This window comes from Schistocerca gregaria, chromosome 5 (assembly GCF_023897955.1).
Source record: "Schistocerca gregaria isolate iqSchGreg1 chromosome 5, iqSchGreg1.2, whole genome shotgun sequence".
Lineage (NCBI taxonomy): Eukaryota > Metazoa > Arthropoda > Insecta > Orthoptera > Acrididae > Schistocerca > Schistocerca gregaria.
In genome coordinates, this window is record NC_064924.1 from 485,151,776 (window position 1) to 485,177,554 (window position 25,779).

The window sequence follows — 25,779 nt, forward strand, 5'->3', positions numbered from 1 at the left end:
AATTATCGAATTTAGAGCTGAGCGTTACTCCTTGTAGCCGAGACACAGAAAAATTGTTTTTTTTTTAAATAACTTTTTCTACTATCAGCTAGGACTTTTTTTTTTTGCACGGCGGGTTTTAGGAAGAGACTCCAATTTTAAGTGCGTTTTCCGTGTATTACGCCCTTAACGCGTGCTGTTTTCGATATGTTTGGTGTAGCAGTGTTCTGTAGCCTTTATTGTACTATACAAGGTGTAAATTTTAAGTTGACAAACCAGAATAACTCGAAAAATAAGCTTCACACGAAATAATGTGTAGAATCCACAGTTGATTATTTTCGAGGGGGACACCTGCTGGTGCTAAAATCAGCCCGCTGCCCCAGACCCCTGGGGTTGGGGAGGGAGGAAATAAAATTTCAAATGGGAACCTCCATTTTTTATTGCAGAATCAGATTCTACATAAAAAACTACGTACATTTTGTCTTTAACATTTGTTTTGATTCTTGGTAGTTGGCGCTGTATTTCAAGAATATCCATGTTCTCATTTTTGCTCGGAAAATAGTTACGGATAAATAAAAAATACTTATTTACTTCGTAAATTTTGATTCGCTAAAACTAAAACTACCCCTCTCTCCCCATAGGGTATGGTTTGACAGATAGGAATTAGAGTTTTAAAAATGTTGACCCAAATATTAATTTTTTTCCGCAGACTCGGATAAGTTTTGTTTGTTTCGTGGTGTCTCAATGCATAACATTAGATGATTAAATCATCCTCGCCCCCTTTATGTATCTCGATGAGCTGTGGTTCAATCAAAATCGTGCCGTATAGCAGATCTGACAGAATTCAAAGGGTAATGGCGGTTTGAAAGTACCGAGTGGCAAAGGAACAGCATCATCTGAATATGCCTTATCAAAAGCTCCAAACTAATATTTACATCTGCAAATACAGTGATTATTATGAAATGATGAACAGTGGTGCACTTCAAAATTGGTCTTTAAATTTATAATGTCGTAATTCAAATACAAAGAAGGAAGAAACTGCACTGTGGCTAGAGGGAAAAACTATTTCCACTTCAAGCTGCTATACGAAAGCGGAGATGTTGGAGGAAGTTCACGCCACAAGCACTTTACAGCAAATGTGAAACTGACTGCTTAGCGACAGAAGAGGATCACGAGGTTGTGAGACTACCTCCTTATCACTCAAATACAACCCGATAAAAATGATTGGTCCGTAGTGCAAGAGATAATTGTATCCAGAAATTGCACACTGACAATGAAAGATGTGTAGAATTTCCTTTACAGATGTTGTCGCTATGGAAGATTGGTTTACGCGCGTACGCCACGCTGAAAATCTACAAGAAAAATAATTTCTAAACGAAAGCATCCATTGCTTCAAATGACTCGTGGGATAGTGAGTCTTCAAAACATGACAATTAAACGTCAACAAATTGCAAACCTCTCTCCCCACAGTATTTATGAATTCAAGACAGAACAGCGGCTAGGTGTGTACTGCCTGTGCTGATATGTTTGTCAGCGTTACTTGTGGGGAGCAGGATCCGTGTTTTCTACTCTGAAACGGTTAAATATTTCCATAATCAAAACACATACAGTTTTATAATTTAACAGAACAGAAGTAATAGTAATGTATTAAGCTGTAATATATCTCTAAGTTACAACAGAATACATTAATATGGGGAGGCTGCTGTTCCCTTCAATATTTCCTAAACGTTTGCTTGACACGGTGTTTCGCAGCCATAACAAATTGCTTAAATTAAGTCACTGTCCGCTTTGCCTACAAAGTATCATTCCAAAGTGCTATCTGCTGATTGTGGACATCAAAACTTTTTCATGTGAGTGTCTTGTAACGAACTGTGTATATGTATGCCGGATAGCATTTGTCTTTTGACGGTTTCTGGCCTTCACGCGCGCCCCGAAAGCTTTGCACTTGAAAAAAGTGAGGTGTCCGACGAGGCAACCAATGGGGGTCGCCACTTTCGCTGCCCCGTAGTATAATCTTGTAATCGCACTCTATCAAGTTCTTTTTCTTTTTGTCATTCGCAGTATTTTGTATTCATCCAATTCTTGAGAGGTCTGTCATTCATTATACCAAGTGAAAATTAGTGCAAAACTTTCTACATGTCCTTATGGTCGCTCACAGACCCTACATTCCTACAGACGTCTGAATCATCAGTGCTGCTTACCCAATCTTACAAATCGTGTAGAAGCTGTCCCAAATGTTTAGCGCCAAAATTTCACACATGATACAAGTTCCTAAAGTGAGTGCTTTGAGATGAGAAACCAGTGGTCGAAAATAAATATTTCACGCGTTATGAGGTCTTCAGAGAACAGGACGATTACGGCACCTAATTCTTTAGATGCGTGTGTTTCATAGTGAACGACTGCCTACAGAAATGAAATACTTTTCGCTACCTCGAGATGAAAAAACAAAACATAATAGTCTGTGCTACGTCCAAGGTGCAATTTGCCGTAGTCTATAGCCTCTGACTGGTTGCTGAAAGGCATTTCTCGTTGCAGGAGCTTGCAGCACCCCATTTAATGTACGATGCAGCAGGCTGTAGTGCCCTGTGGTCCAAAAGAATACACAAAGATCAGTTTCGCAAAATATTCCATCCTGACACTTCGTGCCAGATTAAAACTGGCCAGGTTAAACCTGGCGGAAGTAAAGGCGTGAGAGAGGGTCCTTGGGTCGTTCTGAGATAGCACAATCGGTGGAACGCTACCCGTGAAACGCAAAGGTCCCAGGTTAGAATTCCTGCCCGTCATAAAATTTTAATCTGCCACAAAAGTTTCAGATCAGCGCATACACTGTAGCAGAGTGAAAATTCATTCAGAAATCAGCCTAATCGGAAATTAAACTTATCATCAAGTTCAAAATATCTCTCACAATTGTTTTTAGTCGCAAGCATTGCTGATTTCGTGCAGCAGCATGCGAGGTTGTGTACATGTCACAAGACGTGAACAGGCTAAATGCACACAGATAAATGCCAAAATGTACAAATTGTTTAAATTACCCTGAGGGTGGTCGAAGTAGAGAGGATATAAAATGTAGACAGGCAATGGCAAGGAAAGCGTTTCTGAAGAAGAGAAATTTGTTAAAATCGAGTATAGATTTAAGTGTCAGGAAGTCGTTTCTGAAAGTATTTGTATGGAGTATAGCCATGTATGGAAGTGAAGCATGGACGATAAATAGTTTGGACAAGAAGAGAATAGAAGCTTTCGAAATGTGGTGCTACAGAAGAATGCTGAAGATTAGATGGGTAGATCACATAACTAATGAGGAGGTACTGAATAGAATTGGGGAGAAGAGGAGTTTGTGGCGCAGCTTGACAAGAAGGGACCGGTTGGTAGGACATGTTCTGAGGCATCAAGGGATCACAAATTTAGCATTGGAGGGCAGCGTGGAGGTAAAAATCGTAGAGGGAGACCAAGAGATGAATAAACTAAGCAGATTCAGAAGGATGTAGGTTGCAGTAAGTACTGGGTGATGAAGAAGCTTGCACAGGATAGAGTAGCATGGAGAGCTGCATCAAACCAGTCTCAGGACTTGAGACCACAACAACAACAACAACAACAACCCTCCATTTGGAAACTATGGTCTTAACAATTTAACTTAATTATAAAATCGCACAACCAAAAGGCGATAAATTCTTGTCTCTTGTTGTGTACACTGTTAAACGTGCCTACTTACGGCGACATAAATATTGTCAGTTACGTAGAGATTCAGAGGAACAGAATAATCACTGAGCATTTCGCTCATTCCGTGTGGAGCCCGAAATGTCGCCCGCCCTCAGAACGCTCATTTTCCGTTCTTTTTGTCTGTCTGCCTCACCTGGTTGGCGCACATCCTTGTAGGATCCATCAGTGTGCTGTCTCAGTTCACGAACTGCCTTAAATTCCGTGCGCAGCTTGTTGCCTTTGGAGACGTGCAGATTCAATTAGCATCAATTTCTTGCCAAAGTGGCTTTGCGCGACGACTACAGATCTTGATGAAAACACAGTCGGCATTGAAAATGCACATTCTCGTGCGGACTTTCGCCATAAAATAAAGAGTTTGTCGATAGAATAAGTTTCTACCTAGGTCAACCGCAATGTCACTGCCGCTAATGAACCTAACAAAATGCTACAGGCGTTTGATAATTTTTATTTGGTGCATCCATCACGTAATTTTTTAGGAATTTGCTCAGTCATCTGTCTTTGATTGTGTGGCTCGGCGGCAAATCCACTGGTACGAGCTCAAGACCATACCCTTGATCTGAGCGAGGGAGGGGAGGGGCGAGCGGTAACTTATATCTCGTGAAATGGGAAATGAAGGGGAGGAAAGTTTCTTAGAAAATAAATAAAAATTCTTTGTCCGCAGTTCAGGTCCGCACCTTAGACTTTTCTTGAAAACGCCGGGATAACATCAAAACAATTATTTCAAAAAATGACTCTGAGCACTATGGGCCTTAACATCTGAGGTCATCAGTCCCCCAGGTTTAAAACTACTTAAACCTAACTAACCTAAGGACATCACACACGTCAATGTCCGAGGCAGTATTCGAACCTGCGATCGTAGCGGTCGCACGGTTCCAGACTGAAGCGCCTAGAACCGCTAGGTAACACTGGCCGGCAAGTATTTCATATCGATAGGTAATTTAATTATTAATTTCTGTGTTGTTCAAATGTTTAAATGTGTGTGAAATCTTATGGGACTTAACTGCTAAGGTCATCAGTCCCTAAGCTTACACACTACTTAAGCTAAATTATCCTAAGGACACACACACACCCATGCCCGAGGGAGGACTCGAACCTCGTCCGGGACCAGCCGAATAGTCCATACTGCAGCGCCTTAGACCGCTCGGCTATATTAATTTTTGTAATACAAGGATTACACAGAGTAGTATAATGGTTGGAGAATAGATACATCAAAAGTCTGGACTGTCGCTAGCCGCTATATGTCCGATGTGCCAGTACCATAATCGCTTTGCGCCGTTTTTAGTTTCCTTTTCGACGCTGCCGTAGCTCTCGCATTTGCTCGGCACCGGACCTTTTTTGCCTTTTTAGAATGGAAAAAATAGTAGAAGCAGACCTCGGGGAAGATCAGTTTGGATTCCGTAGAAATGTTGGAACACGTGAGGCAATACTGTCCCTACGACTTACCTTAGAAGCTAGATTAAGGAAGGACAAACCTACGTTTCTAGCATTTGTAGACTTAGAGAAAGCTTTTGACAATGTTGATTGGAATACTCTCTTTCAAATTCTGAAGGTAGCAGGGGTAAAATAAAGGGAGCGAAAGTCTGTTTACAATTTGTACAGAAACCAGATGGCAGTTATAAGAGAGGGACATGAAAGGGAAGCAGTGGTTGGGAAGGGAGTGAGACAGGGTTGTAGTCTCTCCACGATGTTATTCAGTCTGTATATTGAGCAAGCAGTGAAGGAAACAAAACAAAAATTCCGAGTAGGTATTAAAATCCATGGAGAAGAAATAAAAATGTTGAGGTTCGCCGATGACATCGTAATTCTGTCAGAGACAGCAAAGGACTTGGAAGAGCAGTTGAACAGAATGGATAGTGTCTTGAAAGGAGGATATAAGATGAACATCAATAAAAGCAAAACAAGGATAATGGAATGTAGTCGAATTAAGTCGGGTGATGGTGAGGGAATTAGATTAGGAAATGAAACACTTAAAGTAGTACAGGAGTTTTGCTATTTGGGGAGCAAAATAACTGATGATGGTCGAAGTACAGACGATATAAAATGTAGACTCGCAATGGGAAGGAAAGCGTTTCTGAAGAAGAGAAATTTGTTAACATCGAGTATAGATTTAAGTGTCAGGAAGTCGTTTCTGAAAGTATTTGTGTGGAGTGTAGCCATGTATGGAAGTGAAACATGGACGATAAATAGTTTGGACAAGAAGAGAATAGAAGCTTTCGAAATGTGGTGCTACAGAAGAATGCTGAAGATTAGATTGGTAGATCACATAACTAATGAGGAAGTATTGAACAGGATTGGGGAGAAGAGAAGATTGTGGCACAACTTGACCAGAAGAAGGGATCGGTTGGTAGGACATGTTCTGAGGCATCAAGGGATCACCAATTCAGTATTGGAGGCCAGCGTGGAGGGTAAAAATCGTAGAGGGAGACCAAGAGATGAATTCACTAAGCAGATTCAGAAGGATGTAGGTTGCAGTAGGTACTGGGAGATGAAGTAGCTTGCACAGGATAGAGTAGCATGGAGAGCTGCATCAAACCAGTCTCAGGACTGAAGACCACAACAACAACAGATTTATTTTTACTTGAGCTTTCCTCCAACTTGCGCTTTCTGCAATTCCTAGCATTCTTACGAGTCTTATGAGACGACGTCGTTCATTATTTTGCAATTTTGAAATTATTGCTGATTTACACTTATATTCCGGCGAACATTTTTGTACCCTCACTTTGAGTACTACTAGTGCTCCACAAGCTCTTCACAGTGACACCCCAATCAACGCCCGAGCTAAACGCGTTTCCACGCTACACCAATTTACAACTTTACACGCAGCTAATTCGTAACAATCAATCGCGCACATGCTCCAAAACTGGAACGATTTAAGTCACAAACGAAACAAATATTACGCGACAAACGCGCACTGACATTATCTATCCGTTGTGCGCACAACCAACCCCTTCTTTTAGTCAAGTTGTGCCACAAACTTCGTTTCTCCCCAGTTCGATTCAGATCTCATCATTAGCTACCAGTCCATCTAAACTTCTACTTTCTCCTGTAGCTCCTACCTCCACGTTTCAAAAGCTTTGGTTCTCTTTTTGTGAGAACTGTTTTCTCGATCACGTTTCACTTGCGCACAATCAGAAGAGACTTACAAACACTTAAATATATACGGTATTCGATGTGAACCAATGTTTATGCATTTAGTTATCAGCTATTAGCTCTGGCGGTATTTTCTCACATACAAACGTTCGACCGTCGACGGAACAGACGTTTTCACACTAAAATCAAAACTTGAAAACCGGTGTTTATTAATCACCACTCACACCAATGCTAACTTTTTATAATAGGTACCTACTATCTACAATGTACTAACGTGGCAGAGTGTGATTTGAACATATTATGCTGTCAGGCAGATATTTTCCAGACACGTTGGAATACTTTTACTAAAATACTGCAGGAAGTTTTTAGAACGTAATTATAAGGGGAACAGCGGTGACAAGGTTAAAGGTACGTAGTTGAATAGAAACAGGCGATACTGATAGATTTATATTTGGAAATGAGACACTAGAATTTTGCCGTTTGGACAGTAAAAACAACTGATAGCGGTTGAAGTAGAAAGGATTTATAAGGCAGACTGGCAATAGCAAGAAAAGCGTTTCTGTATGCACACTCCAGGAGAGAGAGAGAGAGAGAGAGAGAGAGAGAGAGAGAGAGAGAGAGAGAGAAGGCGCACCGTAATCCGAATAGGGCGGAAATCGGTAGATGTGATGTACAAGTAAAGACAAACAAATGACTACAATATCAAAAAAATTGGTTGATTTTTTCAAGCGAAACAGCTTCACAGGCCGGCCAATGTGACCGAGCGGTTCTAGGCACTTCAGTCCGGAACCGCGCTGCTGCTACGGTCGCAGGTTCGAATCCTGCATCTGGCATGGATGTGTGTGTTGTCCTTAGGTTAGTCAGGGGACTGATGACCTCAGATGTTAAGTTCCATAGTGCTTAGAGCCATTTGAACCAGCTTCACAGATTGAGCAACACGTTGGTCCACTTTTGGCCCTTATGTAAGTAGTTATTCGGTTTGGCATTGACTGACAGAGTTGTTGGACATCCTCTTGAGGAACATCATGCCAAATTCTGTCCAGTTGGGGCCTCAGCTACTCAAAATCCCGGTCTGGTTTGCAGGGCCCTGCCCTTAAAACTCCAACGTTCTGAATTGGGAGAGATCTGGCAACCTTGTAGGCCAAGCAAGCACGAAAACAAGCAGTAGAAACTACTGCCGTGTGCAGGCAGGTATTATCTTGCTGATGTATAAGCCCAGGATGGGTTGCCATGAAGGGCAGCAAAACGGGGCGTAGATTGTCGTGGACGTACAGCAGTGCTGTATGTGTGCGCGGATGACAACAAAGGGGCCCGGGTGTGAAACAAAATGGCAACTCAGACCATCACTCCCTTTAGTCGGGCCGTGCCGCACGCGACAGTCAAGTTGGTATACCGCCATTGTCCGAGGCTGTCCAGACACACTGGTCATCGGCGCTCATTACTAAAGAAAATCCATTGCTTGTCTTCGTACTTGCCAAACCGTTACTTGTCCAACAAGGTCGTCGAAATAATCGGCAACTGAGAATGTCTAGAGCATTATTGGCAGTGGCCTACGACCAGCTTGCGATTCCGACTGTCTAACGCGCCAATTGGACTGATATTGGCATCATATTCCTTAGGAGGGCATCCAACAACTCTGTCAATCGATGCCAAGCCGAATAGCTGCATAATGAGCAGAGGTGGACCAACGCGTTACTGACTTGCTTAGAAGCGTGTTTAAGTGTCTGGAAGTCTTTTCTGAAGGTATTTGTCTGGGGCGTGCTCCTCTGCGGAAGCGAAAAGTGAAGAGAAAAAAGTTCTGACAGAAAGCGAACCGATTATTTTGAAGTAGGTGTTACAAAAGAAAGCTGATGATTATGTGCCTACTTACGTAACTAATGCTGACGTACCGAATTTTAATGAAGAGAAAGGACATTTATAGCACAACTTCGCTAAAAGAGGCATCAAAGGAGCGTCAATTTGGAACTTTAGGAAATTGCAGCAGGTAAAATATTGTAGAGAAATACCACTGCTTGATGACGTTAAGGAGGTTCAAATTAATGCCAGTTGTGGTAATTACGCAGAGGTGACGCAGCTGCACAGGATATACTAGGGTGGAGAGCTGCTTAAAACCAGTCTTTAGACTGGACTATAATAAAACAGCCACGGAAGCTGACACCTCAAAGTGCAGTAACGTACTTCAGAAAATCTCTGTGCCCGACTTGGTGTCTCCGAGCAGCTTGTGACGTCGGTCTCAAACAACAAATCTACTTGGCTCTCCTACGGAAAGCAGCCCATCTGCATTCGTTAGCAGGGTACGCCCTCATACACAGATGCTAAACGTGCGCGCCGACTGGTTGCCACATGGGGGTCCGCCTCGGCGAGCGGTCCTCCCGAAGCCATTCCGGTGGGTCCCGTTGCCGGGACGGCGGACAGTGACGAATGGAGCAGGTAGTGCGTCCGGAAGGCTGCCGCCGTTACCTCTACCTCACGAGCATTTCTTTCTACCGACTGCCGCCGCTATTGCGTCGCCTCGGTTCCGGGTTCGCTAAGTAAAAATCCTGTTGCAGCAAGCCTGCAGTTCGTCGGCCGTAGTGGCCGAGCAGTTCTAGGCGCTTCAGCCTGGAACCGGTCGGCAACTACGGTCGCAGGTTCGAATCCTGCCTAGGGCATGGATGTGTGCGGTGTCCTTAGGTTAGTTAGGGTTAAGTAGTTCTAAGTTCTAGGGGACTGATGACCTCAGATCTTACTTCCCATAGTGCTCAGAACCAATTGAATTTGAAGCCCGCAGTCCCCTGCGAGATCGAGTCTACCTGCTTCTCGCTTGCGAATTGCATGCTCGGAAAAACAAACAAACACACACACACACACACACACACACACACACACACACACACACACACACACACAAAAGCCACAACATCGAAATAGTTACTGCTGTTAAGAAGTAACAGGATGGTCAAGGAAACGAGAACATTATTTCTAGAAGTGCGGCAACTAGCCAGCTTTTGCTAAAAAGGGAGGATAATCAGAGTGTGACGTCCCGTTACGGACGGACTTCCGTGTGTAAAGGTCTCCACGATGTATCAACTGATACCCGCAATAATTGTGTCTGAGTGTAAGACCAGTGTCAGTATTACGATTTTCGTCTGTTTGCATTACGCGCACTTAAATATGGTTTCAATCCGAGAGTGTGTCAACCTTTCCCTTAAATACACATACGAGTGCACAGCACAACTCTTTTATTACACGGAGAAATGTAGGACGTTAGAATTAGATAACTTTATATGTACCAGTACTGCACACATGTACCCCGCAAACAAACAAAAAAATAACTGCTTAACTATATTTTTCGAGCTGATAATTAAAACATTGATTACCCACCTCAAATGAATAATTTAAACAGGGTTCCTTCCCTCATTTTGTGGTCCAGCGTCCGTTGTAAAGTAATATGCCCACGAAACATCTAAATCTGTAATGTTTGATGCAGGGTTCATATGATTTATGGTACATGATGTGAGGGTTCAAATACATTAACTCCAGAGACTACCTCAATTATACTGCGGGGAAAAATTTATTTTTGCTGTGATTGTGTTTTCCCCGTGAAAAGTGCATTGTTTTGATTTCCTCCGTAAATAATTTCATGTGATATTCTGTGACAACATCGTTTACTGAATAGAATGCCTTTAATTACGCGAGTTCAGGCCAGTCTATTAAATAAACCATTATTCTTTTTAATGCCGAAACCTGTTTCGGTATATTTTTGGCCCCGTCATTGGGTATTTTATTCAGGTCTTATTCTGTAGAGTGATATTTTGTGTAGGACATTCTTTGTATTATTAAAACGCTTGCCACAGCTATTGTCATAGAACCTGTTTACATCTGCATGCTCATCTGTTGCAGAAATGCACACAGTACTTGGGCATGTTTTTACTGAAGCACACTCAAATTAAAAATAAACACCTGGTTTTCGTGTACATTTCTACAACAGATGAGCATGCAGTTGCTGACAAATACCAAAAAAATAACTGTTGTTGTTGTTGTTGTTGTGGTCTTAGGTCCAGAGATTGGTTTGATGCAGCTCTCCATGCTGCTCTATCCTGTGCAAGCTTCTTCATATCCCAGTAGCTACTGCAACCTACATCCTTCTGAATCTGCTTAGTGTATTCATCTCTTGGTCTCCTTCTACGATTTTTACCCTCCACGCTGCCCTCTGGTGATCCCTTGATGCCTCAGAACATGTCCTACCAACCGATCCCTTCTTCTAGTCAAGGTGCGCCACAAATTTCTCTTCTCCCTAATTGTATTCAATACCTCCTCATTAGTTATGTGATCTATCCATCTAATCTTCAGCAGTCTTCTGTAGCACCACATTTCGAAAACTTCTATTCTCTTCTTGTCCAAAGTAATCGTCAACGTTTCACTTCCGTACATGGCCACACTCCATACAAATACTTTCAGAAACGACTTCCTGACACTTAAATCAATACTCGATGTTAACAAATTTCTCTTCTTCAGAAACGCTTTCCTTCCCATTGCCAGTCTACATTTTATATCATCTCTACTTCGACCATCATCAGTTATTTTGCTCCCCAAATAGCAAAACTCCTTTACTACTTTAAGTGTCTCATTTCCTAATCTAATTCCCTCACCATCACCCGACTTAATTCGACTACATTCCATGATCCTCGTTTTGCTTTTGTTGATGTTCATCTTATATCCTCCTTTCAAGACACTGTCCATTTCGTTAAACTGCTCTTTCAAGTCCTTTGCTGTCTATGACAGAATTACGATGTCATCGGCGAACCTCAACATTTTTATTTCTTCTCCATGGATTTTAATACCTACTCCGAATTTTTCCTTTACTGCTTGCTCAATATACAGATTGAACAACATCGGAGAGAGGCTACAACCCTGTCTCACGCCCTTCCCATCCACTGCTTCCCTTTCATGTCCCTCGACTCTTATAACTGCCATCTGGTTTCTGTACAAATTGTAAATAATTTTTCGCTCCTTGTATTTTATCCCTGCCACCTTCAGAATTTGAAAGAGAGTGTTCCAGTCAACATTGTCAAAATCTTTCTCTAAGTTTACAAATGCTAGAAACGTAGGTATGCCTTTTCTTAATCTAGCTTCTAAAATAAGTCGTAGAGTCAGTATTGCCTCACGTATTCCCATATTTCTACGGAATCCAGACTGATCGTCCCCGAGGTCTGCTTCTACCAGTTTTTCCATTCGTCTGTAATGAATACGCGTTAGTATTTTGCAGCCGTGACTTATTAAACTATGCCAAGCTGTATAATAACACTAGGAAGGTCCTAGAAAACATATTCTACAGAATAAGACCTAAATAAAAATACCTACTTACGATGCCATAAATACGCCGAAAAGTGTGTATACATTAGAAAAGTTGTTTGTGTGACAGACGGACCTGAAATTCCAGCATTTAATTTGCAAACCTTGGTGCTTTTAGAGCTTTAAGATGAACCATGATGATGTCTATTGTATTTCATGTTCTGAACCATGTAGGACTAGCAGATCAGCTGCAAATTCTCTGTAAGACATAGGCTTAGCTGGCGTCTTGCACAGTGTGTGCCACGATCTGAGGACAGTGCGTGATGTTGCAGGTGCAAGATCACGTCGGTGACATGCAGCTGCGACACCAAGGACATCTTCTGGTGCCAGCACGTGGTCGCGCTCTCGCTGTACCGCATCCGCAACGCGGAGAGCGTCCGACTCAGGGTCCCAATCTCCGGTAAGTAACACACTGCTGAGGTCCCGTTCATTGCACGCCCTTACAGTTCCAAACAACAGGGACACAGAAACAAGGTCAGAGTCGCGTCGGATTGTCACAAGCTACGCCAAATTCAATTACTCACGTAAAAGGCAGGCACCTGGAAATGGTCCGATACAGATCCAATCTCACTCACAATGAGTATCTATATATATTTAGAGTTGCAATAATTTGTGATGCGTAGTAGTGCCTTAAGGGGAGGTTTACTATCTGTGACCCGAAAAAAGCATGTTCTTTCGGAATTTTTTTCTCGGGATGTGTTATAGATATCGCCGGCCGCGGTGGTCTCGCGGTTCTAGGCGCGCAGTCCGGAACCGTGCGCTTGCTACGGTCGCAGGTTCGAATCCTGCCTCGGGCATGGATGTGTGTGATGTCCTTAGGTTAGTTAGGTTTAAGTAGTTCTAAGTTCTAGGGGACTGATGACCACAGCAGTTTAGTCCCATAGTGCTCAGAGCCATTTGAATTTGTTATAGATATCAATGTCAAATTTGGTCAAAATGTTTATTGATATTTCCTCTACAAACTAGAATTTTTTCGACCGGAAATGTCTAAGAGCAAAGGCGGAAGCGCCGTCGGGAGAAAACAAAATTTCGATGTAGACCTTCACGCGCGGTATGTCATAGGTCAGCCAGCTCGTCTGAAATCAAAATTGAGTTGACGTTAGCGAAGTATATAAGATTCTTTAGGAGTTGTACATCGCGTAAGTTATTTGGACCATAGGAAACAAAATGGCGGCTATTTAAAAAAAAGGGTTTTTTTCATCGATTTTTCGACTTCGCAGGCCAAGTAAAAATATGAGACACTTAAAGTAGTAAGGAGTTTTGCTATTTAGGAAGTAAAATAACTGATGATGGTCGAAGTAGAGAGGATATAAAATGTAGACTGGCAATGGCAAGGAAAGCGTTTCTCAAGAAGAGAAATTTGTTAACATCGAATATAGATTTAAGTGTCAGGAAGTCGTTTATGAAAGTATTTGTTTGGAGTTTAGCCATGTATGGAAGTGAAACATGGACGATAACTAGTTTGGACAAGAAGAGAATAGAAGCTTTCGAAATGTGGTGCTACAGAAGAATGCTGAAGATTAGATGGATAGATCACGTAAGTAATGAGGAGGTATTGAATAGGATTGGGGAGAAGAGAAGTTTGTGGCACAACTTGACTAGAAGAAGGGATCGGTTGGTAGAACATGTTTTGAGGCATCAAGGGATCACAAATTTAGCATTAGAGGGCAGCGTGGAGGGTAAAAATCGTAGAGGGAGACCAAGAGATGAATACACTAAGCAGATTCAGAAGGATGTAGGTTGCAGTAGGTACTGGGAGATGAAGCAGCTTGCACAGGATAGAGTAGCATGGAGAGCTGCATCAAACCAGTCTCAGGACTGAAGACAACAACAACAACAGATCGGAATAAAAGGGGTACAACTCCTAGACAATTTAGCTAGCTTCGTCGGAAACAAAGAATCATGCCAATCGGTTCCGCAGATTTGAAGTTACCAAACCGGCGACAAAAAAACGTCATTTCGAGAAAACGCGTTTGAAGTTTTGACTACATATAAATGCAATATTATGCAACTTACGTTCAATCTGCTATTCCGGACACATTAACTAGTCCTTGTTCCTCATAGAGGGCGTTCTGCTCGATCTGGGCCAACCTGCGGTGCTCCACAGCCGCTCGTACGGCCGGTGACAAGCGGTTTTCGGCCGCTTCAATCCGGTGGTCGTCCGAATGCTTGGCGAACTGCGTTGAATAGAGTATCAGGGTGACGTCCATCGTTCTCGTGGTCTTCAGAATTGCTGAATACCCTTCGTTGAAGCTGCTCGCTGCCAGGAAAGTTGCAACCTCCACAGTCTTCGCACCAGAATGCAAATTCTTGCGGGCTAACTTCCAAACACACGCGTTCAAACTGTCATTTGAATTTTGTGTATTTCCTCCCAGGCACCGGTACAATAACTCGTCCTCTGAAAGAAAAAACTGGTGCGTGAAAAAGGCCTATTTCAGGCAGCTGCATTTTTTTTGTTCAACCGCGAATAACAAACATTTCCGTTCCGTATTCGGAAAAACCGTTTCACGTGTGGATTCTAAACACTTTTATGGATCCAGAAATGCAATTTTTTTTAAAAAAAATCGATTTTTTGAAGCAAAAGATAGTAAACCTCCCCTTAACGTTGCCAACATACGATCGTGTTATTCGCCTGACAAAGTATATGATAGGCGAGCGCTGCGTCAGGATCGTGCGCACTGCAAAGGACAACGTTGTCAACACTAGACGGAGTTTGAAAGCGTTGTCATTGTGGGTCTCTTGTGGGCGGTTTTTTAAGTTGTGTGGTATATGATGTATTATTGCCTAAAGAGATTAAATAACCTGCTGTTCGCTAATGATATTACACTACTTGCAACTAGTAAAGAGTAACTTAAAATACTAGTTAGCGAACATGTGTCAGTCTGCTATGAAGTTGGCCCTAAAAGTGACCTAAGATAAAAAGAAGAGGGAAATATATCTGTTGGAAGTACGCAACTTCAGAGGGTCACAGAATATATCTATCTGGGTCAACTGCTAAATATGAAAGATGATCTAAAATCAGAAATATTCCGACGTATTAAATTAGGGTGGCAAGCTTATGGAAGACACTCCTCAGTTTTGAAGTCCAAAATGTCGGCCGAGCTGAAGAAACCAGTTTCCGACAAATGTATTCTGCCAGTAATTACTTATGGCCGTGAGACATAGACATTAAATGAGTTCATCGCCAGGAAACTAACAGTAACCTAAAGCGGAATGGAAAGTTCAATATTGGACTACACAAAGGAAGACAAAAAGAAAGCAGTTGTCAGGCAAACAACAAAAATCAGTAAGGTAATGGAAGCGTGAACACCTTGAAATGGCAGTGGGCTGGTCATGTCGGTCGTAGAAAAGATGGCAGGTGGTCAAAATAAGTTCTACACTGGTGCCCAGTTTACCAAAAACTGAGCAACGGGAATAATACCGGACAGATGGGACAGAAACTTATAAAACGTAGCCTGACTGAAGTGGCAATGGGAAGCTCAAGATAATCAGAAATGGAAGAACCTACAGGGAACCTAAGTTGCACGCCGGCTCAGAGAGGCCACGTCACCAAGTGATCGAACTGGCTGACGATGACGACGACAATGATTACTTAAATGGTGCCGAAATAGTTTCATTAAAATTGTTACGTCTTACTAGACCTTATTCTACCCATCACCCTCTAAAGTCTAAATAGTCCCTTTGGGAGTGAAAACACCTGTTCCAACATTCTTACCAGTTTTGGAATGCATCGTGGGAGTCTTTTTTGCTTAGCGTTTAGTACCCACTGGGATTCCGCGCAAACCTTCGCTCTTTCAACTTGATTTTTGTCTTGGGGAGTAGGAACAGACAAATCATATGGAACTACCTCTGTCGAGTAAGGAGCGTGGGGAACAACTATCATCTTGCTTTTAATCAAACATTCCTAATTGATGTACGTTTTGAGTCATGGAATACTGTGGACGTTTCCTCTTAACGTCCTCCTTCACATGTCTTAGAACCCTTTAGTGATCGTCTGACCACATCAACGAGGGCTTAATGCTGTTCTTGATTTGTCGAGCTGTTTTTACTCAAAGAGAAGAGGCCTTTTGCAGTGCGATGATTGCTGCTTACTTTCAGGGTCCTAGCTAGCTTTCGTAACAACTGACAACCACTGAAAGGAAGTTCGGATGTTCTTGAAGTAGGTGTCTGAGTTCCCTGCAGACTTCTACGCGATGTTGCTTCTGATCGTCTCGAAGTAGTGGTAGCACAGACTTCATCGCAGTCCTTCTCAGATTGAGTTCTCCTGATATATTACGTTTATATCACACGTTCCTCCTAAGATGCTGCAGAGGTCTTGGACGGTCTGTCCACGGTCTTACCAAATCAAATCGCCCGCTTTCCATCCTTTGTTCGATGAGTGACGTTTTATTTCATTTCCTGCTCTGCTTCGAGCTGTGTATCTGTTTTTATATGTGGGCGTAATTCACCAGAGGAAACCAAGACAAGGCCGTGTACAGCACTATATGCTGCCACTAGATGGAGAAATGATGGTCCGAAGGGTACACAAAAATTAGTACCGGAAAACACAGCCACTAGACTGAGACAGTGAGCATTTAGCTAAATCGGAAGGCGACTGGAAAACGTACAGGTCGATCGTTTCTGGCGACTGTTTCTCGTGCGTCAGTATTGGTCACGGGTTTCCTCCACGTGACCATCTTTTTCCGCTGTCTGGTTGAGACGCTGTCAGTTCCTCCACTAGCTGGCACGTGAAACGCTCTTCGTCTCGTCCTCGAAGATGCCTTGGCGTTGCGGGAAGTCTCACTTCCACTCTCAGCGATGTGTGGCGCGCAAGTCACATTACGCGACATTGATTAGCAAGTAAACTTTTATCAACGGATCCAAGTCATTTCTTCCGACTGATAAACATATCAAACATTTAAAGGAAATTTACGCCCTTTGGCTGTTTGTTTCCATCCCTATTTACTTCACACTAACGTGATTTCAACTTTATAGCCCTTAGCAGTTGCAAAGCTGAACTAAAAGTCACCAAAATGTGTGGATGGTATAGTGCATGACATAATGTGAAGAATATGAAAATCAGTACATGTCAAAAGAGTCTTACTTACAGACATAACACGTTCGACATGTCTAAATGACAGATCGTCATCGAAATATTGCAACATATAACTATCGTGTACACCATTGTTCGCATTACGTAATGTGAGCCGAACTAAAAATAAATAGTGCGGCCGACATTTTGCACAGTAGAGACAATTTATCACTCTGTATTGTGTTTATGACGACCGAAACAGTGCTGTGTCTTGCACTGCAGTTGACACATCAACTAACATTGACATCTTCGTAAAACGCTGATATGATCATGTGCTGTATACGATTTCATCGAACACCAAGCCAAATAAATAATCGTGTTTCCCTTGGTGGTAATGCCATTGGCACTACAGACATCATATAGCTCACACGGAGGTTCAAAATGGTTCAAATGGCTCTGAGCACTATGGGACTCAACATCAGTCCCCTAGAACTTAGAACTACTTAAACCGAACTAAGTTAAGGACATCACACACATCCATGGCCGAGGCAGGATTCGAACCTGCGACCGTAGCGGTCGCGCGGTTCCAAACTGAAGCGCCTAGAACCGCTCGGCCACATTGGCCGGCCACACGGAGGTGTTGCTTGGTAGCTGAGGTGGTTTTGACAAATTTTAACATTTATTGATGTATGGACATGATTTGTACATGCCACAGCACTATTTCGGTCACCATAAACACAGCAAAATGTGATTAGGTTTTACTGTGGTGCACAGTGCCAGCCGGACTATTTATGTTTGGTTCGTACTACCATCCTGTAATGCGCTGATTGGTATATATAACCACATATATGTTGTTAAATTCCTAGGATGACATGTCATTTAGACGTGTTGGATATTTTACGCCTTGTAAGTAATGCTACTTGTATATGGATTGATTTCAACGTTCTTCACACTATGCTCTACACTATAATTATGATCTATACGCCAACATAAGCGGTCTGGCTGCCACTTCCCTCAATAATTTAAAAATTCCAATGGAATGTTATCCATCCCTTCCGCCTTATTTAATCTTAAATCTTCGAAAGCTCTTTTAAATTCTGATTGTAATATCGGATCCTCCATCACTTCCTCATCGACTCCAGTTTCTTCTTCTATCACTTTATCAGACATTGCTTGCTTACTCAGAGGCCTTGAATGTACTCTTTCCACATATTCACTCCCAATCACCGTCTCCACGGGCTCTGAATTGATAAGTTACAAGCGGAGTCGAAATCCTCACTTGGCCTTTATGTTTTAGATTTCACGTGACTTCCCTAAATAATTTCGTGCATGGGTCTGAATACCTCGTTCGCTAAGACCCCAGCCGATTTCTCCCTGACTCCTTGCCTCTCTGAGACAGTGCTCTGCCTCTAATAGACGTTGTTGTCAAGTTCAGATCTTCCTTCAAGTTGAGGACAGTTTCGCTCGCGGTAGTGGCAGACTTACTTGGAAGTGGAACTCCCCGCGCAGCTGTTGGGATGCTCCTAATACGCAGCGCGGCCGAGCTGACATACTCATCATCAAGGACGAGCAGCCGACACGTGTGCCAGAAATGGAAAACAGACATCGTTTGCTGCTGCTGCTGCTGCCGCCACAAAAGCTGCACGGAGTGCCTGGCAGTGTACCAGCATTTTTTTTGAGCACGTCGCTGCCAGCGCTTGCGTTAACTCTCTGCTCGTCGCGTTACGATTGCTTCACCGCAAAGCTGCCGAGGACGAACCAATGACGGGCGACACTCCAGCGTTTTCCAGCAACGAATACGAGTGAACGTCGTCAAAACCTGCAACGAACCAAAAACATGTTCTCAATTCTTCACAGTCCTTGACAATCTTTCTTGCAAAATGGCATGTAGGTACCGTGCTTGCGCGAGGCTGTAACGTGGTTGTTTTTTCAACCTACGACGAAGGCCACACGAGTTATGTTTCTTCTCGGAGCGGGAAGCAGTACAGGACGAACGGCTGGAGTGAGCTTTCCCTTTGAACACTCACCGGACAGAACATTCCGAGCGAACATTGCAAAGGGATAGGCTTGAATTGGACATTATAAGTCGTTACCACGCAAAGGCCATGGCTCTTAGCGGGACATAAAGCTACGCCTCTTCAATGGTCCAAAAAACACAGAAACTGGGCAGTAGCTAACTAGAGGCGTCTAGTATGCTCTTTTCAAATGATGTAAGGCGTCGACGTTTAACCCGCCATGTGTGGAGGGCATAGTTCTGGCCGGAGGTGGTTCTGTGATGTTTTGGTGTTTTTCGTATCCTTGACTTGGGTCGACTCATTTGGGCGCTGTGGACATTCTCGGTGAGCAAAGTCGCACGTTCTACTTTTTCACGATCAGTGTTGTGCGGTCACAACACACATCCATGCCCGAGGCAGGATTCGAACCTGCGACCGTAGCGGTCGCGCGGATCCAAACTGAAGCGCCTAGAACCGCTCGGCCACACTGGCCGGCCACACGGAGGTGTTGCTTTGTAACTGAGGTGGTTTTGACAAATTTTAAAATTTACTGATGTATGGACATGATTTGTACATACCACAGCACTATTTCGGTCACCATAAACACAGCAAAATGTGATTAAGTTTTACTGTGGTGCACAGTGCCAGCCGGACTATTTATGTCGGCCAGGATGATAATATCCGTGTTCAATGTGCTGGAAGCGTAAGTTTCTAGTTTCAGGTGAACACTTAGACAGCCTACCTTATCTCGATTGGTCTGCTCAGTTACCAAGTCTTAACCCGTAGAAAATGACTGGATTCAATAGAACAGTGGGTGAAACTATCAATTTAACGTGTCCGCAATTTGATAGCTCTACGGGTGCTCAACTTTTTTAGTCTTGAGATCTTCCACGTGCAATTTAGTCCATTTAGAGTTCTACTGACTTAAAAATTCATAAAGTCTTAATAGCAAAACTATAATGTAGCCAAAACTAACCATTTGCCCTACAAAAAATACGTAGCGTAATTTCTCTCAATCAAAAGTTGTAGGCCTACTAATCAATTTTCAAAATATTACACATGTGAAAAAAATTAAAACATACACCATCAAAACTATTGAAAAATGTGTGGTGAGATATTTGGCTTTGCATATCAATGGCAAATTTATTACAATCTGGTGAATAATTTGTCAGAGCCAACTTCAATCAGTCACATTATTTTTACACTTAGATTTCACTATGTTCGTCGTTGAAAACATTGCCTCACATTGATAAGTTGATCTAAAAAACAATAAAACATAACATTCGGTTTTTGCCGTACTGGAGTTGGTTTTTACACTCTCTAAATCCCCAAAGTTATCTTCACTGTATTCTGAATTGAAGGAAATGGCATTTTGAAATCGAATTATTTCCGTTCACGCTCAGTCTTACTACAAGTGAAAAAAAAGAGTACTCATTTTACTTGATATATCTTCCACATCCACTTTTTGTAAACGCTGAGCTATGAAAGATATAACAGGTTCCCATTGCCTTGAAATCTGAAAATCGATCGATTTTCAAGCTCTGTGCTCAGTGCTGTCAGATTGGCCGTATACTTCTTTCCAGCAACTTGATCCATTGATAATTTTTATCCAACAGTTTTGACTGTATTGGCAGAAGGAATTTCACATTTAATTTCTGTGGCTGCGACATCCAAAGGTCAAGTTTTTGCGTGAAACATTTTATTAGAGCAGGTAAGACTTATGACGTTATTGTGTTTCCCTTGAAGTTCTATGTTTAACTAGTTACAAATTCCAGATCCGACACCACCTCAAATCATACAGTTGTCAGTTAATTTCCTCTCTCTCAGACACAAAAGATTTTATCGCTGTCAGGAGTTCTCTGTGTCTGTTTAGAATCATGCGTTTACTCAGCTATCGAACTGCAATGTGCAATAGCAGCTCTCCATATTGGCTGTCCAATTACTCTAAACTTGCTTCTCTGTCGGACTGTGAGCGAACTGAATTCGCAGTTTTTTCTTCTCTGTAGTGACTATGAGCGAAATCAATTCACAGTTTTTGTGAAAGTATGCATAAAACGTGCCAGTTATAAAATATGTCCACAAAGCACTTGATGATGCACTATACAATGATACTGAAAAAGAAAGGCAAGAAAGTTTCGACCTTTGCACTCAAGGTAACAAATTCTTTGTATTTGCCTACCGAGCAAGGCGCTCCATCAGCAGTAATAGACGCAAGTTTCTAAATTATCGAATCATATTCAGAAATGAAGGATTTGAATGCTGTGCAAAAATCTTCTCCTCGTGAAATATCTTCAAAGGTCAAAATTGTAAGCAAGTATTCTTTTACACTGAAATCTGAGAACGTCAAACTTACAAAAATTATAACTTGGACTGAATCAGTTCAAACTACTGACTCGTCTAACTGCAATAAGAAACACAAGCAGGATTGTAAATCTGTAATCGGTTAATCTTTTGTATTTTCCGCCATTAATTCCACCTTTTTTTGTTACAGTAGATCTTGACAGAGCCATGACTCTGACAGCTGATATTATCTCTGACGGCTGATATTATCTCTGATGGCTGATATTATCTCTGACTTGTTTCTAAGCGTGGAAAACAAGTACTCACTAGCTACCAGAAAGCAATCCTTAACAGCTTTGCCATCGTCAAATGATATTGCTTGTTTCATCAGTATTGCTGAAACACGAAATTATGTATTTGATGATATACTCTTTTGTATAGGTTTCATAAAAAAACGACCGGTGGGATTGTAATTTACTTTTAAGATTAGAAAGTTTCTTCCTCCTCAAATCACTAGTAGCAGCTGCTTCGGAATCGAAGTATTTGTGAACTGTTCTAAAATAGCGTTCAGTATTTCCCTTTTCAGGTACGGCTAAAGAAGCATTTCATATCGTGGAAGTGGCGATAACATAAAGTATTTAACTGATAATTACCTCTGTCACTTGGTTGTTTGTAGAAGCTCGAAAACAGAGATCTGTTTTGCCCACTGGAAGTGGAGCTTGTTCGTTAAAGGCTGTCAAAATCAGATGGAGACGAAAGAGGCGGAGACAGTGATGTCAGATTTACAGCATACCGTGTGAAACTCTTATTGTCAACAAACTAGTGTTTTTAAAAAACAGCTCATTTAAGCAGATATTGGACAAGTGTTTTGAAAGATCAACTCATAACACCATGGAGATTGACCGGTCGATCGCGATCGACTGACTGAGCACATCTGCTCAACGGGATGTAATCAGCAGCAGGATACCGGAAAACCTTTTGGACCCTGTGGTTCAGGCCAGAGACGGTGTTACGCGATATTGGCGTAATATTTTTTACATAAGACTAATTTTTAGTGCGAATTTTCTTGTTGTTTGTTAATTTCATCTGTAATTAATCTGATATTAATCCTTTGGGCACCACATGTTGGAATACATAATTATCCTTTGGACTCCCACTGTTAGATAAAGGCCTCCTTTGGACTTTTTCATGCACCACAGTCTTCATTTATGCGCGCCGATGCTGGTTCTGCAAGTTTTCTAATGTCATCTGATCACCTTCCATTAGGTCATCTCCTCGGTCTTTTCGGTGGCTCCTGGCATCCAACAGAGAACTTTCTTGGTTCATCAGATATCCATTCGAATGGCTACTTGCCCACACAACTGCATTTCATTTTCATTACAGTTACGTCTTCGGCTCAAGCCTGTTCAGTCAGATTTTTATTTCTCGCCATGTCCATCTTAGCATATGCCAACAAGTTCCTCTCCTTTGCTCTCTGAAAAAACCTCAGTTTTTGAATGGTTTTCGCATTAAAATTTTATATCACAGTGCCACAAGTAAAACCACGTCATAAGCACTTACTGTAAACTTTCTCGGCGAGACTCTGCGGGAGCCATGTTTTAGAAACCCTGTTTGTTTACCAGAAGCACTCTACGACATTTCTACTCTTTCGTTTCATCTCTTCTGCTGATCGCCTAGTCGTCGTCTTCAAATATCCTAAAAACAGAAATTGCTTAATTCGTTCTATGACTTCATTGTTAATTTGTAGTATTTTCTTTTCACAATGGAGTTTGAATACAGTTTCAGATTCGCACTTTGTTTTCAACACTAGTTTCAGACGTGTTCTATTACGTTTTTTTTCTGTTTCTCATTAAAGTTTATGCTCCCAAACAGTACAATGCTATCATCAAAACAAATGCGTTTCACGTATATTAGATTAAAACATTTCATTATTACGTTATTCCCAATTGAAGAACATGAAAACTTCATTTGGGGCTATTGAGAGTATTTTTGTTGATATGGAACCTCCTTGCCTGATTCCATTGTGAATTTCCTGCTACAAACGTAATGGAAGCTATAGCAATGGTGCATGCGTCTTCCCCGTTACGGCTGACCTCCTACATCCTATCAAAGTGGTAATTTTGTAATGTAACAGCAATATTTTTGTGGACAATACTCTTCAGTCACAGTATCTGTGTAAGTGGCAGATGGCGTCTCCAGACGCGTCTTCGGCCTTGTCCCGCTTCGAATTGAACCTGGATGACCAGTTTGGCTGTTATCCGTCGCACCCTTACAGCACATCGTTACGTCATTGATGTTCTATGCCCCGTTTTGTTGGCCTTCATGGCACACTATCCTGGGCTTACATTTCAGCAAGATAATGCTCGTCCGAACACGGCGAGAGTTTACATTGCTTGTCAACCCTACCTTGGCCACCAATGTCGCCGTATCTCTCCCCAATTGAGAACGTATGAAACACTATGGGCAGGGCCCTGCAACCAGAGAGGGATTTTGACAATCTAAGGCGCCAATCGCACAGAATTTTGCACATCTCTCAGGAGAACATCCAACAACCCTGTCAGTCAATGCCAAGCCGAATAACTGCTTGCATTAAGTGGACCGACACGTTATTGACTTGTTCAATTTGTGACGGTCTTTCTCTTGAATTCCAATTTTCCTTGAAATTGTAGTCATCTGGTTGTCTGTACACACACACCTATTACCATCCCATTCAGATAATTCCTTCGTTGTGCGTCCTGTTTTTTGCCTTAGAATGTATTTAGAGAACACTACTGGTTGAGTGAAAAGGTGCCTGATGCTACGTAAGCAGAGAGAAGAGAGATCGGGAAGAATCCAAGCAGCCAAGCTGAGTTTTTAGTCGTGATTTGTGCGCCCTTCTTCTCCGCCGCGTGACAGCATAGGACGGTGGAATGAACAGAAACATTACCTCTGCACGGACACGGCTGCATTTCTCTCGTGCGCTCACTGCAGACAGTACGATTTACGCAGTCGCCGGAGAATGCAAAACGCCGCGAAAAGCACGCGGAGAGCAGCTGAGGAGCGGTTGGTGGTGGCGGCGATGGCGGGGGTAGGAGGTGGTGGGGGTAGAAGGCCGCATGCCTTGCGCACTCCCCTGCCCCCCTCCCTCCGCGCCGGCCTGCTACTATTTAATTAAAGCCGTAATTCTGCTGAGGGCCTCAGCGGGCGCCCAGATCGCCGGCGGCGCTGCGGTGGCGACATTCTGGCTCGGCCCGCTTCCTCTGCTCTGGTCTACACTCCGCTGTCTACACTGCAGCTCCGCAACACTTGCTTCGAGCTATCTGGCTGCTACCTGCGACTCGTCTCTAGCTCACCCGCACTACACACGTCGCACTGCACGTCACAATGGGAACACTTTGAGGTCCGTGACAGCAGCAGCGCACAGATCTTCCTTCAATGCATTTCTGGGTAATGAAACCCACTTTGGCCTTCCTGGTTTGGTTTCTCTGTTGATTCCCTAAATAAACATACGGCGAATGGCGCCACGGTCCTCCCAAGTAAGAAAAAAGGCTCATTCTGCCGCCCATTCTTAATTGTATCTGTTTAGAAAGGGAATTTACCCTGCCACAGTTTAGGTACATGAAAAAAATGGTTCAAATGGCTCTAAGCACTATGGGACTTAACTTGTGAGGTCATCAAGCCCCTAGACTTAGAACTACTTAAACCTAACTAACCTAAGGACATCACACACATCCGTGCTCGAGGCAGGATTCGAACCTGCGTCCGCAGCAGCTGCGTGGTTCCGGACTGACGCGCCTAGAACCGCTCGGCCACCGCGGCTGGTTTAGGTACATGAAACAGACACAAATATCAACCAATATTATAACTCGAACAGGTGGACCTTCGTCAGCGGAGAATATAAATTGCATATCGTAATCTTCGGACACAGCACGTGGCTTTTCTGAAAAACATGCCTAACCAATCCTGAGGACAACTGGGATTAATAGGCCGACATTGATGCGAACACTATTACGTCTACACTAGTTTCAGCGACAAATGGCCTTCATCAGTGTCTATTTTTAATTACATTTTTATTTCAAAATAAATTAGCAGCACGTTTTATTACTTATATGCCTTACATGTCTTTTTCTATGGCCTAACGTTACCAAAATTTACTTCTGACGTTAAATAAACTCTGTTCAAATGGCTCTGGGCATTATGGGACTTAATATCTGAGGTCATCAGTCCCCTAGAACTTAGAACTACTTAAACCTAACTAACCTAAGGACATCACACACATCCATGCCCGAGGCAGGACTCGAACCTGCGACTGTATCAGTCGCGCGGTTCCGGACTGAAGCGCCTAGAACCACACGGCCACCGCGGCCGGCTAAATAAACTCTATACCTTTAACTA

General features: G+C 42.7%; 1 protein-coding gene across 1 annotated transcript in view; it reads left to right on the forward strand.

The window, feature by feature from the left end:
• LOC126272122 (zinc finger SWIM domain-containing protein 5-like) overlaps positions 1-25,779 on the forward strand; it is a 617,038-nt gene that overhangs the window by 537,279 nt on the left and 53,980 nt on the right. Inside the window, exon 3 of the mRNA XM_049974722.1 lies at positions 12,393-12,520. Within this exon, the coding sequence (XP_049830679.1) occupies positions 12,393-12,520 (128 nt within the window). The remainder of the gene's footprint in view (positions 1-12,392; positions 12,521-25,779) is intronic.